Consider the following 16,889-nt stretch of genomic DNA (forward strand, 5'->3'; position numbering starts at 1 on the left):
CACGTCTAATCCTAGATGTGCACTATATGAAACAGATGGGTTTTTTTCACCCCAGTATGCCCTAGTATGAGAAAGCTGTATTTGTGGCCTAAATTTCACAGTCACTTATGCATGTCTAATCCCAGATGTGCAGCATATCAGAGTGTTTTTTCACCCCAGTAAGCAAAAAGCTGTATTTCTGGCCTAAATGTGACACTCACTTATGCACGTCTAATCCTAGATGTGCACTATATGAAACAGATGGGTTTTTTTTCACCCCAGTATGCCCTAGTATGAGAAAGCTGTATTTGTGGCCTAAATTTCACAGTCACTTATGCATGTCTAATCCCAGATGTGCAGCATATCAGAGTGTTTTTTCACCCCAGTAAGCAAAAAGCTGTATTTCTGGCCTAAATGTGACACTCACTTATGCACGTCTAATCCTAGATGTGCACTATATGAAACAGATGGGTTTTTTTCACCCCAGTAAGCAAAAAGCTGTGTTTCTGGCCTAAATGTAACACTCATTTATGCACCTATAATCCTAGATGTGCACTATATGAAAAAAAAATAATAATAATTTGAACTCTAGTAAGCAAAAAGCTGTATTTCTGGACTTGTAGACATGCAGATAGCTTGTGCTGGTGCACTATCGTTTCATAAAATGCCTGCCGATTATGTATTGATATTGACAAACTGAAGTAAAAAAAAGTTTGTTTTCAGCAGTAGTTGGCTCAGGACAGGCTTAAAAAAAACTGTGCACTGCACCCACAAAACACATTTGCTGTAGATCGCTGAGTAAAAAAGCAGTTCTTCATAAGATTTGCCCCTGATCTCTCCCTCACAGCAGCTGCAGCCTCTCCCTACACTAATCCGAGCAGAGTGACGGGCGGCGCTACGTGACTCCAGCTTAAATAGAGGCTGGGTCACATGCTGCAGTTGGCCAAAGTTGGCCAATGAAGGCCTTTTGGGGCAAGTAGTATGACGCTTGTTCATTGGCTGCTGTACAGCCTTACAAAAAGAGCCAAGAAAGCGCCGAACACCGAACCCAAACTTTTACGTAAATGTTTGGGTTCGCGTCCGGGTGTCGAAAAACCTAAAGTTCGGTATGAACCCAAACTTTACAGTTCGGGTTCGCTCAACTCTAAAAATTAATACTTTATTTTTTTTAAAAAAGTAGCTTACAAATCTTGATTAGATAAAAATGAGTCACACTACAGAAAGAAGATCACAGTCCCCAGAAATTATGAAGCAAATACATGACTGAAATAATAAATGCATATAAATACTTGCATAATTGTTATAAAGGTTACAGAGAGGAACTCATATAAAGATGCAACACCAGAAGAAAGGAAACTGCACAATGAAGCCCTGAACAAACATAGGTCCAATTGCTGATGTGATACTAAAGTAAACTCTCAAATGAAATAACGCTGAAAGGTATCAAAACAAAGTCCAAAAACTGCACAATTAGGCTACTTTCACACTTGCGTTCAGAGCGGATCTGTCTGAGACGGATCCGCTCATATAATGCAGACGGTGGATCCGTTCAGAACGGATCCGTCTGCATTATATTGTAAAAAAAAATTCTAAGTGTGAAAGTAGCCTCAGACGGATCCGTCCAGACTTTACATTAAAAGTCAATGGGGGACGGATCAGTTTGAAAATTGAGCCATAGTCTGTCATATTCAAACGGATCCGTCCCCATGGACTTACATTGTAAGTCTGGACGGATCCGCTTGCATCCGCACGACCAGGCGGACACCCGAACGCTGCAAGCAGCGTTCAGGTGTCCGCCTGCTGAGCGGAGCGGAGGCTGAACGCTGCCAGACCGATGCATTCTGAGCGGATCCGCGTCCACTCAGAATGCATTAGGGCTGGACGGATCCGTTCGGGGCCGCTTGTGAGAGCCTTCAAACGGAACTCACAAGCGGAACCCCGAACGCTAGTGTGAAAGTAGCCTTACCGACCCATATGATTTTTTTCGTCACCGATAAGTGGCAAAAGAAAAGTGACAACTGCTCTGAACACTTTTCTGACTCAAAGCAAAAATATTACACATTATTATTTAGCAACAACATAGAGCCTTATATCCATAACTTTCCCCTCCTCATCTAACTTTCTGATATAAGCATGGTATTCGAGTATGGAAACTGTAGTACTTAAGCCTCATTCACACGTCAGTGTTTTGGTCAGTGATTTCCATCAGTGATTTTGATCCAAAACCAGGTGCGGCTCTAAACACAGAACAGGAGCAGATCTTTCCCTTACACCTTATGTCTGTGGAGGCTCCAGTCCTGTTTTTAGCTCACAATCACTGATGGAAATCACTGACCAAACACTGACATCTGAATGAGGCTTTATAGATTTAAGACTCATTCACATGTCAGTGTTTGGTCAGTGATTTCCATCAGACATTGTGAGCCTAAACCAGGATTGGAGACTCCACAGAGATAGGCCTCATGCACACGACCGTTTTTTTTCACGGTCCGCAAAAACGGGGTCCGTGGGTCCGTGATCCGTGACCGTTTTTTCGTCCGTGGGTCTTCCTTGATTTTTGGAGGATCCACGGACATGAAAAAAAAGTCGTTTTGGCGTCCGCCTGGCCGTGCGGAGCCAAACGGATCCGTCCTGAATTACAATGCAAGTCAATGGGGACGGATCCGTTTGAAGTTGACACAATATGGTGCAATTGCAAACGGATCCGTCCCCATTGACTTTCAATGTAAAGTCAGGAGTCCCTTTACTTTCACACTTGTGTTCATAATGCAGACGGTGGCTCCGTTCAGAACGGATCCGTCTGCATTATATTGTTAAAACATTTCTAAGTGTGAAAGTAGCCTCAGACGGATCCGTCCAGACTTTACATTGAAAGTCAATGGGGGACGGATCCGTTTGAAAATTGAGCCACAGTGTGTCATCTTCAAACGGATCCGTCCCCATTGACTTACATTATAAGTCTGGACGGATCCGCTTGCCTTCCGCACGGCCAGGCGGACACCCGAACATAACTTGAAGCGTCCCCATCACCATGGGAACGCCTCTACGTTAGAATATACTGTCGGATATGAGCTACATCGTGAAACTCATTTCCGACAGTATATTCTAACACAGAGGCGTTCCCATGGTGATGGGGACGCTTCAGGTTAGAATACACTGCAAACTTGGTACAAGACTGCCCCCTGCTGCCTGGCACCACCCGATCTCTTACAGGGGGATATGATAGCACAATTAACCTCTTCAGGTGCGGCACCTAAAGGGGTTAATTGTACTATCATATTCTCCTGTAAGAGATCAGGGCTGTCAGGCAGCAGGGGGCAGACCCCCCCCCTCCCCAGTTTGAATATCGTTGGTGGCACAGTGTGCGCCCACCATCGCCCCCCCCTTCCTCCCTCTATAGTTAAAAATCGTTGGTGGCACAGTGTGCACCCACCATCGCCCCCCCTTCCTCCCTCTATAGTTAAAAATCGTTGGTGGCACAGTGTGTGCCCAAAATCGCCCCCCCCCCTTCCTCCCTCTATAGTTAAAAATCGTTGGTGGCACAGTGTGCGCCCACCATCGGCCCCCCTCTCTCTATAGTAGTAACAACCATTGGTGGCAGTGTGCGGCCTCCCATTCCCCCCCCCCCCATCATTGGTGGCAGCGGAGTTCCGATCGGAGTCCCAGTTTAATCGCTGGGGCTCCGATCGGTAACCATGGCAACCAGGAAGCTACTGCATCCCTGGTTGCCATGGTTACTTAGCAATAGTACAATTGTAGAAGATTCATACTTACCTGCTTGCTGCTGCGATGTCTGTGACCGGCCGGGAGCTCCACCTACTGGTAAGTGAAAGGTCTGTGCGGTGCATTGCTAAAGAACTGTCACTTACCAGTAGGAGGAGCTCCCGGCCGGTCACAGACATCGCAGCAGCAAGCAGGTAAGTATGAATCTTCTACAATTGTACTATTGGGGGGGGGGGGGGGGCAGATGGGAGGCCGCACACTGCCACCAATGGTTGTTACTACTATAGAGAGAGGGGGGGGGGCGATGGTGGGCGCACACTGTGCCACCAACGATTTTTAACTATAGAGGGAGGAAGGGGGGGCGATGGTGGGCACACACTGTGCCACCAACGATTTTTAACTATAGAGGGAGGAAGGGGGGGCCATGGTGGGCACACACTGTGCCACCAACGATTTTTAACTATAGAGGGAGGAAGGGGGGGCGATGGTGGGCACACACTGTGCCACCAACGATTTTTAACTATAGAGGGAGGAAGGGGGGGCGATGGTGGGCGCACACTGTGCCACCAACGATATTCAAACTGGGGAGGGGGGGGGTCTGCCCCCTGCTGCCTGGCAGCCCTGATCTCTTACAGGAGAATATGATAGTACAATTAACCCCTTTAGGTGCCGCACCTGAAGAGGTTAATTGTGCTATCATATCCCCCTGTAAGAGATCGGGTGGTGCCAGGCAGCAGGGGGCAGTCTTGTACCAAGTTTGCAGTGTATTCTAACTAGAAGCGTCCCCATCACCATGGGAACGCTTCTGTGTTAGAATATACTGTCGGAAATGAGTTTTCACGAAGTGAAAACTTAGATCAGAAAAAGCTTTTATGCAGACGGATCTTCGGATCCGTCTGTATGAAAGCAACCTACGGCCACGGATCACGGACACGGATGCCAATCTTGTGTGCATCCGTGTTCTTTCACGGACCCATTGACTTGAATGGGTCCGTGAACCGTTGTCCGTCAAAAAAATAGGACAGGTCCTATTTTTTTGACGGACAGGATACACGGATCACGGCCTCGGCTGCAAAACGGTGCATTTTCCGATTTTTCCACGGACGTGTGCATGAGGCCATAAGGGAAAGATCTGCTCCTGTTCTATGCTTAGAGCCGCACCTGGTTTTGGATCAAAATCACTGATGGAAATCACTGACCGAACACTGACTGTGTGAATGAGGCATTAGAGACAATTGGAGGAACTTTTAAACCCAATGCAGTTGATCAGACTCAAACCCATACTTTCAGAACTGCAGGCAGTATTACAAACCACGGAATCACAAGGGTACCCTAGTTGTGGCTGTCGCTTTTCCGCATTGTGGTTAAGGCTAGGTCTACACGACGACATTTGTCGCGCGACAAAAAGTCGCGCGACAGATAGGGCGCAACAGTTGTCGCGCGACATTTTGTTGCACTAATGTCGCGCGACAATTTTTATAATGGCAGTCTATGGTGTCGCACTGCAACATGCGACATGTTGCGACTGCGACGCGACAGTCGCAGAAAAATCCATCTTGAATGGATTTTCTGCGACTGTCGCGTCGCAGTCGCAGCATGTCGCATGTTGCAGTGCGACACCATAGACTGCCATTATAAAAATTGTCGCGCGACATTGGTGCAACAAAATGTCGCGCGACAAATGTCGTCGTGTAGACCTAGCCTTAAGATCTTGTCCCACCAACTTAACCACTAAAACACCTACTACAACCAGAGTATGTTCTTGTCATGTTCAAAATACAAACCCTGTAAACTATAATAACTCTTTTATGTAAAAAAAACAAAAAACAACAAAACAATCATTGCTTGGAAAAAGTATAAATATATAAAAAAAAAATCATGTATTGTATCTCTAAACCTAAGTACAGTTTGCTAAAGCAAGGGAGAACAAGATGTCTTTGATTTCCTAGGGAGTGACTTACATGTCATCTTCACAACGAGACAACCAATCCTAGCGCTGCAGGAAATATCCTTGGGTTGCTAGGTGCGGCTTGGTAGCCTCCTTATAAAAATCAGAAGCCGAAGGCTGCATTCTTCTGCTGTTTGTGAGACCGCCGTGCAGACTTTCTTGACCAGTAAGTTTTCACTTTGCTTTGCTTTTTTCTGCTTCAGTACATTTCTTAGCTATATATTCTCATCTATTTCATAGTCAGCTGAATGTAGACATGGACTTTACAAAGCTATCATCGTATGCTAAACATGCAATAATACATATTAATAGTAAAGACATAGGGAAGTAGAAAAAGTACAGTTTAGAAAATTGGCATGGATTCCTTTTTTTATGGTTTCTCACCATGGAAACATATTTGGAAGTTAATACAAGCTGTGAGTCATACCCCTACACTGTAAAAGATTTTAAAGCTACAATATATTTTCCATGCTTCGGTGTCATTCTCCAAATTTTGATACTTAGCCTGCATTTAGTTAGTTAATAAGCGAACACAGACGCAAGCTCTGAAAGAAGACTTTCTAGTTTTCTAGTAAACTGGTTTTTCAGGTTTTGGGCAATGTTCGTCAAGTACTCTTAGGCTGGGTTCAGACCTGAGCGTTTTACAGCGTGTTCCTACGCGCTGTAAAACGCACAACAGGCAAGAACCAATGATTCCCTATGGGAATGGTTCTCACCTGGGCGTTTTACAGCGCGTACGATCGCGCTGTAAAACGCCCGACGCTCAAACAAGTGCTTGAGCTTTTTTTTGGGCGTTTGTCGCGCGTTCCCGCACATAGAAATTCGGGAACGCGCGACAATGTGTGAACGGCAATCTCTGTATGCGCGATTGTAAACGCCCGTACAATCGCGCATACAGAGCGCTCGTTTCCGAACGCTCAGGTCTGAACCCAGCCTAAGTATTGGCGGTCCTGTTTTTATTGTTATACCGTCATACATTTTACCTCACGTTACACAGTATTAGATTAGGCTAGTAACTATACTACTAAGAATGTATTGCCTTTGGAGTTATTGAGATTGGCTATTTCTGTAGGTCAGAAGTATGCACAGGTTTTCTGCAAGTATGCAGCCTTAACACTTGCCACATTTTCCAGTATATAGTATTGACTGTAACCATATGTTTACGTATTTTATATGATTATTAGGCCTTATGCACATGGCCGTGATGTTTTTTTGCCGTCCGCAAACCGCGGTTCCGCAAAAAACAGAGGATGCCCATGTTGCCTTTCGCAATTGGAACGGAACGGGCGCCGGCAAAATAAATGCATATTCTTGTTCCCAAAGCGCGGACAAGAATAGGACATGTTATATTTTTTTTAACGGAGCCACGGATGCGGACAGCACACGGAGTGCTGTCCGCATCTTTTGCGGCCCCATTGAAGTGAATGAGTCCGCATCCGAGCCACCAAAACGGCGGCTCGGATGCGGACCAACACAACGGTTGTGTGCATGAGGCCTTAGGTATCCATACGAACTGATCTTGTGCAGCATCATTGCCAGAGATATTCTTTAGACGTAATGCACATGATCGTGTCTGTTGCAGATCCGCAAAATACGTATGTGGTTATTGTGCCATTTTGGTGGACAGGGGTCTCTAAGAGCTCAGACAGGTGCTACTAAGTTAGATTAATGAGTGGAGTAGAGGTGGACTTTTAAAGGCACAGTAACAGGTCTTTGAGAGCCGGAACTCTTGCTGTTTCTCAGGTGTTCAAATAATTATATTCAGCAGTGCAAGACAAATACATTCTTTAAAAATCATACAATGTGATTTCCAGATTATTTTTTATTTAATTCTGTCTCTGAGTGGGAATGCACCTACCATGTGGTTTTCAGACCCCTCCATGATTTCTAAGTGGGAGAACTTGTAAAATTGCAGGGTGTTCAAATACTTCTGTTCCTCACTGTATATAATGGCCTGCCCGTTCCATTTGGCGCATAGGCGGCAACTGTGCTTTGCGAATCCGCAATTTGTGGACGGCAAAACAAAGCAAGGTCACACAGGCTAGGATTAGATACATAGCTCAGCAGACAGTATCACACAGGATAGGATTAGGTACACAGCTCAGCAGACAGTATCACACAGGATAGGATTAGATACATAGCTCAGCAGACAGAATCACACAGGATAGGATTAGATACACAGCTCAGCAGACAATATCACACAGGATAGGATTAGATACATGGCTCAGCAGACAGTATCATACAGGATATGATTAGATGCATAGCTCAGCAGACAGTATCACACAGGATAGGATTAGATACATAGCTCAGCAGACAATATCACACAGGATAGGATTAGATGCATAGCTCAGCAGACAGTATCACACAGGATAGGATTAGATACATAGATCAGCAGACAGTATCACACAGGATAGGATTAGCTACATAGCTCAGCAGACAGTATCACACAGGATAGGATTAGATACATAGCTCAGCAGACAGTATCACACAGGATAGGATTAGATACACAGCTCAGCAGACAATATCACACAGGATAGGATTAGATGCATAGCTCAGCAGACAGTATCACACAGGATAGGATTAGATACATAGATCAGCAGACAGTATCACACAGGATAGGATTAGATACATAGATCAGCAGACAGTATCACACAGGATAGGATTAGATACATAGCTCAGCAGACAGTATCACACAGGATAGGATTAGATACACAGCTCAGCAGACAATATCACACAGGATAGGATTAGATGCACAGCTCAGCAGACAGTATCACACAGGATAAGATTAGATACACAGCTCAGCAGACAGTATCACATAGGATTAGATACCCAGCTCAGCAGACAGTATCACACAGGACACAATTAGATACATAGCTCAGCAGACAGTATCACACATGACAGGATTAGATACCCAGCTCAGCAGACAGTATCACATAGGATAGGATTAGATACACAGCTCAGCAGACAGAATCACACAGGATAGGATTAGATACACAGCTCAGCAGACAATATCACACAGGATAGGATTAGATACAGAGCTCAGCAGACAGTATCACACAGGATAGGATTAGATACATAGCTCAGCAGACAGTATCACACAGGATAGGATTAGATACACAGCTCAGCAGACAATATCACACAGGATAGGATTAGATGCATAGCTCAGCAGACAGTATCACACAGGATAGGATTAGATGCACAGCTCAGCAGACAGTATCACACAGGATAAGATTAGATACACAGCTCAGCAGACAGTATCACATAGGATTAGATACCCAGCTCAGCAGACAGTATCACACAGGACACAATTAGATACATAGCTCAGCAGACAGTATCACACATGACAGGATTAGATACCCAGCTCAGCAGACAGTATCACATAGGATAGGATTAGATACACAGCTCAGCAGACAGAATCACACAGGATAGGATTAGATACACAGCTCAGCAGACAATATCACACAGGATAGGATTAGATACAGAGCTCAGCAGACAGTATCACACAGGATAGGATTAGATACATAGCTCAGCAGACAGTATCACACAGGATAGGATTAGATACACAGCTCAGCAGACAATATCACACAGGATAGGATTAGATGCATAGCTCAGCAGACAGTATCACACAGGATAGGATTAGATGCACAGCTCAGCAGACAGTATCACACAGGATAAGATTAGATACACAGCTCAGCAGACAGTATCACACAGGACACAATTAGATACATAGCTCAGCAGACAGTATCACACATGACAGGATTAGATACCCAGCTCAGCAGACAGTATCACATAGGATAGGATTAGATACACAGCTCAGCAGACAGAATCACACAGGATAGGATTAGATACACAGCTCAGCAGACAATATCACACAGGATAGGATTAGATACAGAGCTCAGCAGACAGTATCATACAGGATAAGATTAGATACAGAGCTCAGCAGACAGTATCATACAGGATAAGATTAGATACACAGCTCAGCAGACAGTATCACACAGGATAGGATTAGATACAGAGCTCAGCAGACAGTATCACACAGGATAGGATATTAGATACACAGCTCAGCAGACAGTATCACACAACTGCCATTCACATGGTAACATGTCCCCTATCAGCTAATAGAAGCGTGCAGGCTCATTGTCTCTACATACACACAGTAATACTTTACTTCCCATAACAACCCAGCCATTTTTCTTCACTGCTGTAGGTCAGCTTTAAGCTATAGCTACACTGCGACATGCAAAGCTCAGCAGACAGTATCACACAATAGACTTGGATACAAAGCAGACAGTATCACACATGATAGGATTAGATACACAGCTCAGCAGACAGTATCACACAGGATAGGATTAGATACACAGCTCAGCAGACAGTATCACACAGGATAGGATTAGATGCACAGCTCAGCAGACAGAATCACACAGGATAGGATTAGATACATAGATCAGCAGACAGTATCACACAGGATAGGATTAGATACATAGCTCAGCAGACAGTATCACACAGGATAGGATTAGATGCATAGCTCAGCAGACAGTATCACACAGTATAGGATTAGATACACAGCTCAGCAGACAATATCACACAGGATAGGATTAGATGCACAGCTCAGCAGACAATATCACACAGGATAGGATTAGATACACAGCTCAGCAGACAATATCACACAGGATAGGATTAGATACACAGCTCAGCAGACAGTATCACACAGGATGGGATTAGATACACAGCTCAGCAGACAGTATCACACAGGATAAGATTAGATACACAGCTCAGCAGACAGTATCACACAGGATAGGATTAGATACATAGCTTAGCAGACAGTATCACACAGGATAGGATTGGATACACTACTCCCATGCACATGGTAACATGTCCCTTATCAGCTAATAGAAGCTTGCAGGCTCACTGTCTCCACATACACACAGTAATACTTTACTTCAGGTTTCCATAACAACCCAGCCATTTTTCTTCACTGCTATAGGTCAGCTTTAGGCTAAATAACATAACAAAAGCTAAGTTATAAGCGGCATGGGTCATATTCGAATTTGTGATATTTTGCAAATATTTTGTAGAATATTAGTCGAATATTTGCGACTACGAATATTCATCATATTCTACATTTTTTTATTTGAGAAATCGGTAAAGGTAATGATCGCGCAATATGCAAATATTATGCGATCAATACAGGCGTGGGTTAAAAACAAATATATAGCACTATATTCGATATATTTGTTTTTTTTATAATATTTGAAAAAAAAAATTTTTAATCTGAAGTCTTGATTCCTCCCTGCTTAAGTTGCTTGTGGGCCAATGACTCATTGTCCCACAAGCAAGAAGTTGGGAGGAATCATGTGTTCAGATGGAAAAAATTACAAATATATGAAAAACTAATATATAGCACTATATTCAAAATGTTAGCGAATTCTCGAAGTTGCGATATTTGCTAAAAATATTTGTAATTCGAATATTCACGCTCAACACTACTCAGCAGTCAGTATCACCTAGGATATTATATACACAGCTCAGCAGACAGTATCACACAGGATAGGATTAGATACACAGCTCAGCAGACAGTATCACATAGGATAGGATTAGATACACAGCTCAGCAGACAGTATCACATAGGATAGGATTAGATACACAGCTCAGCAGGCAGTATCACACAGGATAGGATTAGATACACAGCTCAGCAGACAGTATCACACAGGATAGGATTAGATACACAGCTCAGCAGACAGTATCACATAGGATAGGATTAGATACACAGCTCAGCAGACAGTATCACATAGGATAGGATATTAGATACACAGCTCAACAGACAGTATCACACAGGATAGGATTAGATACACAGCTCAACAGACAGTATCACACAGGATAGGATTAGATACATCACTAGTCAGTGCCAGCAGTCTCAGCCACAGCCAGCACTTAGTGACAGCAGTCTCAACCATGAGCCACAGCCAGCAATCTCAGCCACAGCCACCAGTCTCATGCACTACTGTTCTAGCGCCCGTTATTGTAACAGCTTAATGTCTAATAAATATATATATATATATCAAATTTCAGGATAAGTTAAATTCGATGTGAAGCGAATATCTTCATGCATCACGGTAGCGAATTGATGTAAACTGAAATAGTGTAAAAAACATAATAATACTTACCTGATTTATTTGCTTGTGAAAGCAAAGCGTGGCATCTGAGAGGTTCAGTGACGGGGAATGGAGTGTTTGCGGTTCCCTGTTATTGCGCTCACTACATACAATGGAATGCGATTTGTAAATTAAAGGGCTTCTGTCACCCCCCAAAAGTCATTTTTCGTTTTTAGGCTACTTAAAATCCTTATACTGCGATTTTTCACTATATAGGGCTCTTACCCTTTTCGTTCAGTAGTTTCTTTAAAAACTGCACTTTTATAATATGTAAAATACCTCTCTACCAGTAAGTAGGGCGTCTACTTGCTGGTAGCAGCCACATCATCCTTTCAAAAAAACGCCCCCTCCTCCTGTTGATTGACAGGGCCAGCAAACGCGCTCGTCCTCTGTCTGGCCCTGTCTGCGCTCTAAATCTCGTGCCTGCGCCATACCGGTCTTCAGTCGGCGCAGGCACACTGAGAGGAGGACGCTCCTTCCTCAATGCGCCTATGACGTCACATCTACACCCGGCGCAGGCGCACTGAGGAAGGAGCGGCCGAGTGAGCGTCGTGCGCCTGCGCCGACTGAAGACCGGTACGGCGCAGGTACGAGATTTAGAATGCAGACAGGGCCAGCCAGGGGACGAGAGCGCTCGCTGGCCCTGTCAATCAACAGGAGGAGGGGGCGTTTTTTTTAAAGGATGATGCGGCTGCTACCAGCAAGTAGACGCCCTACTTGCTGGTAGAGAGGTATTTTACATATTATAAAAGTGCAGTTTTTAAAGAAACTACTGAAATGAAAAAGGGTAAGAGCACTATATAGGGAAAAATCGCAGTATAAGGATTTTAAGTAGCCCAAAACCGAAAAATGACTTTTGGGGGGTGACAGAAGCCCTTTAAGTTATTCAGAACAAATCGGATTTCTTTGTGAACTTCACTCACCTCTAATATTGATATATAGCTTTCATTTTTATTTTTACAGAAACTCGTCTTTACCATGTCTTTTGTACAAGAGTTTCTACGACAGGCCTTATATCTGGATGACCACTCTGAACAGGCAACTGTAAGTGTTCAATACTATTAAAATCAGCAGCCATTTATCTTCATTTCTTGTGTTTCTGAAGTGTAAAAATGATTAATAGTTGTGATCGATCTGCTAACACAATTGTTTTACAGTCTCAGTTTTTATCATATAATGGACAATGTCTTGCTTTTCAGCAAAAAACTAGCGGAGGTCTTAAAGGGGCTCCAACTTATGACGCTGCTGCTGATGCTTCTGCCTTAGACAAGGCCATGAAAACTAAAGGTATATACAATACATAGTTTACATGCATTGTTCTAGGTAATAAGCTGCTGTCAATCTGGTTTCTAAATGTATTTGTATAGTAATTTGCATTCCTTTGTAAGCAAGTCTGATACATTCATCCAGATGGAAATAAAGGGTTTAGCCGAGGAGGCACAAATGTCCCAATATAGCAATGAAAACAGTACTTGCCTCTACAGTCCCCTACTGATCCAGCAAACTTCTTCTAATCTTAGATTACAGGCTGCTTACAGTGACTTAGACCAATCTGTAATCATTGATTATTATTTATCAATTTTATGCATTTATATAGCGCTGTTATATTGTGCAGCGCTTTACAGACATTATCATTACTTGCTGTCTACAATGGGGCTCACAATCTAAGGCCCCTATCAGTATGTCTTTGGAGTGTGGGAGGAAACCGGGGTACCTGTAGGAAACCCACGCGGAGAACATACAAACTCCATCTAGAGCATGGATGTCAAACTCATGGCCCTCCAGATGTTGCAAAACTACAACTCCCAGCATTCCCTGATAGCTGCAGTATGCCCAGGCATGATGGGAGTTGTAGTTTTGCAACAGCTGGAGGGCCACGAGTTTGACATCCCTGATCTAGATGTTGTCCTTGGTCAGATTGGAAGCACTAACCACTGAGCCACCATGTGAGCAATCATATTCCAGCGTTCCATAAATTTGTTTAGTGCTAATGATACTTGGAAATATGGTGGGTATGCATCCCTTTTCTAGTAGAACAAAGCTGCATGTACAAACACTGTATGTAGGCACACATATTCCTTATGCTACCATTTCCACTTCATCACCACGACGGCTACAAGGAGATTGACCCCTGACCTCTGTAGGGGCAGGAACAGAGAGAGGGTTTAAATCCCCCCCTCCCACCACCAACACCAGTGTTTCCTGTCCCTACAGAGGACAGGGGCAGAGAGAGTCTCCCTGCGGGGAGATGAAGATGTAGCAGAACTTCCTGACACCTACCGGGTGTTCCCCCTGCCCTCCTGCGGTCTCCGTACTAACGCTGGGCAGGGGCGAAGGAGGGAGGCCTCGCTCCATTATTATATGTGAGCCTGCTCCCGGTCGCGATCTCCCGCCGGGCCTGTTTGGCTATCGCCGGGTGCGCGCCTAAGCGCTTCAGGATAACGGCCGTCGTCACTTCCGGGTGCCGAAAGGAAGTGACGTCATTCAGAGGCGTCTCCGAGTTCAAATTTTCGCGCGCAGCAGCGCCGATTGTCAGTGTGCCGGAGCCAGTGTGCAGTCATGTCGGCTGAACCCCGCTCCCCTGGAGACCCTTCTGTGCCGCCTGTAGTAAGTCCCCTGTGGGGAAGCGCTTTTTTTCCCTACCCTGTACTTGTCTTACACTGTACCAGGTTACTTGTTCCTCCTCCTCCACATCTCTGGCTTGGGGCTATATCCTGCTGTTAGCATGTACTTACCATAGCTAATTAGGGTTGTTCTCCCCAGGTCACTAAGGAGGCTCAGAGAAAGATCAAAAAACAGTCCAAATGTGTGTCCTGCCTCAAACGGCTACCGGACGACTATCGTAAAAAACTCTGTAAGGACTGCATATCTAATGTGATTGCCGAGGAACAGCCTTCTTTCCTTAAGGATCTGAGGTCCATGATCCATGAGGAAGTCAAAACCTCCTTATCTCAGATACCTTTACCCAGGGATGAACCCCCTTCAAAAAGACATAGGGGCCCATCCCCTTCACTATCTGATCCAGAGATTATAGAGGAGGAGGCCTCGTCCTCCAGAACACGGGAGGACGAGGTGGTCTTCTCTGATCTTGAGATTCCAGAATCAGAACAAAGATTCTGCTTCTCCTTGGACGAGATGCCTGACCTATTAAGGGCAGTCCGGGCCACTATGGGGGTCGAAGAAACCCCTAAAGCACACTCAGTCCAGGATGAGATGTTTGGGAGGCTCAGGGTTAAAAAAACCCGTGTATTCCCAATCAATGAGAACATACGGGATATGGTGCTGGACGAGTGGTCCAACCCAGAAAAAAGGTTGGGGGTATCCAGATCCTTTAGAAACCGGCTGTTGTTTGACACGGACGAAGTTAAAATCTTCAGCGAAACACCAAAAATTGATATCCAGGTGGCAAAGGTCAATAAAAAGACTGCCTTGCCCTTTGAAGACACCTCTCAACTGCGTGATCCCATGGACAGGAAAGCAGATAGCCTCTTAAAAAAATCTTGGGAAGCAGCGATGCTTGTCTTAAAAACAAACATCGCTGCTACCTCAGTGGCGAGATCCATGAAACTGTGGCTAGAGGAACTGGAATCTCGTATCACAGATAATACTCCTAGGGATGAGATCTTGAGATCCCTCCCCCTGTTAAAATCCGCCACAGCATTTATGGCTGACGCCTCAGCGGAATCGGTCAGATTCGCCGCAAAGGACGCGGGACTCTCCAATGCGGCCCGTCGCGCCCTATGGATGAAAAGCTGGTCGGGCGACAACACATCGAAGATGAAGCTTTGCTCCATCCCGTTCTCAGGGGAATACGTCTTTGGGCCCGTCCTAGACCGTATCCTGGAGAAAGCGGCGGACAAGAAAAAGGGATTCCCAGAAGAGAGACCCTACAAAAGGAAATATCCCTTTCGGGCCCCCACTAGCCAGAACAATCCCTTTAAGGGTAAAGGGAAGTCAGGACGCTGGAGTTACCCTAAAGGGGGCAGGGGTAGGATTACCCCCTCCTCCTCCCAGGGTAAACCCTCGGATAAACAATGACGTCAGAGTGGGGGGGAGATTGAAGAACTTCCTCACTCCTTGGGAGTTCATTACCCCGAACCCTTGGGTCCGGGACATCATAAGATCCGGGTACCGGATCGAACTCTCTTCATCTCCCCCAAACCGCTTCATTGTTACCAACCCACATTCCCCCAAAGTACGCGGAAAGATATTGGAAGGAATCCAAAGCCTTCTGGCAACGGACGTAATAATACAGGTCCCGCCAACACAGCAAAAACAAGGTTTCTACTCAAACCTGTTTTTGGTAGAGAAAAAAGAAGGCTCGTTCCGTACGATCATAAATCTGAAAGCCCTGAACAAATTTGTCATCTATCGGAAGTTCAGGATGGAATCCCTGAAATCCCTGATTCCATTGATAAAAAGGAATGCCCTGATGTGCTCAGTAGACCTCCAGGACGCATACTATCACGTCCCAATTCATCCAGAGTCACAAAGGTTCCTGAGGTTCGCCATCCAGGACCACAAGAAGGTAATCCGTCACTACCAGTTTACGGCCCTTCCCTTTGGGATATCATCTGCACCCAGAGTGTTTACAAAGCTGGTAGTGGAGATGATGGCCTTCTTGAGACACAAGGGACTGGTGATCATACCGTACCTGGACGATTTCCTCCTAGTCGGCAACTCAGAGGAGGAACTCAGAACAGACCTGCAGTCCTTTCTGTCCCTTGTCCAGGATCTGGGTTGGTTGGTGAACTTGAAGAAATCAAACCTAGTGCCCTCCAGCACTATCCAGTTCCTGGGCGTTATCCTGGATTCTCAAACACAACGTACCTTCCTTCCGCCAGACAAGGTCAGAAACCTTCAATTAAAGGTCCGACGATTCCAGCACAGGAGGTCCTGTCCTATAAGAGAAGCTATGAGTCTCCTGGGTCTCCTCTCGTCCTGCATCACGTCCGTCCCTTGGAGCCAGTCCCACTTCAGATCCCTCCAGTCGTGGATCCTGAGAGCTTGGAACAGACAGCAGGCCTCCTTGGATCAGAAGGTCATGATCCCTCCGGCAGTAAAAACCTCCCTAGATTGGTGGAAGA

The 16,889-nt window shown here is 45.1% G+C and overlaps 1 protein-coding gene across 1 annotated transcript in view; it reads left to right on the forward strand.

The window, feature by feature from the left end:
- Positions 1 to 5,726: 5,726 nt before the first annotated feature.
- LOC122922398 (annexin A1-like) overlaps positions 5,727 to 16,889 on the forward strand; it is a 54,765-nt gene continuing 43,602 nt past the window's right edge. The window contains exons 1-3 of the mRNA XM_044272998.1: positions 5,727 to 5,816; positions 12,766 to 12,846; positions 13,002 to 13,089. Of these exons, the coding sequence (XP_044128933.1) occupies positions 12,781 to 12,846; positions 13,002 to 13,089 (154 nt within the window). The 5' untranslated portion in view covers positions 5,727 to 5,816; positions 12,766 to 12,780. The remainder of the gene's footprint in view (positions 5,817 to 12,765; positions 12,847 to 13,001; positions 13,090 to 16,889) is intronic.

The sequence above is a fragment of the Bufo gargarizans genome, chromosome 1 (genome assembly GCF_014858855.1).
Source record: "Bufo gargarizans isolate SCDJY-AF-19 chromosome 1, ASM1485885v1, whole genome shotgun sequence".
In the NCBI taxonomy this organism is placed as follows: domain Eukaryota; kingdom Metazoa; phylum Chordata; class Amphibia; order Anura; family Bufonidae; genus Bufo; species Bufo gargarizans.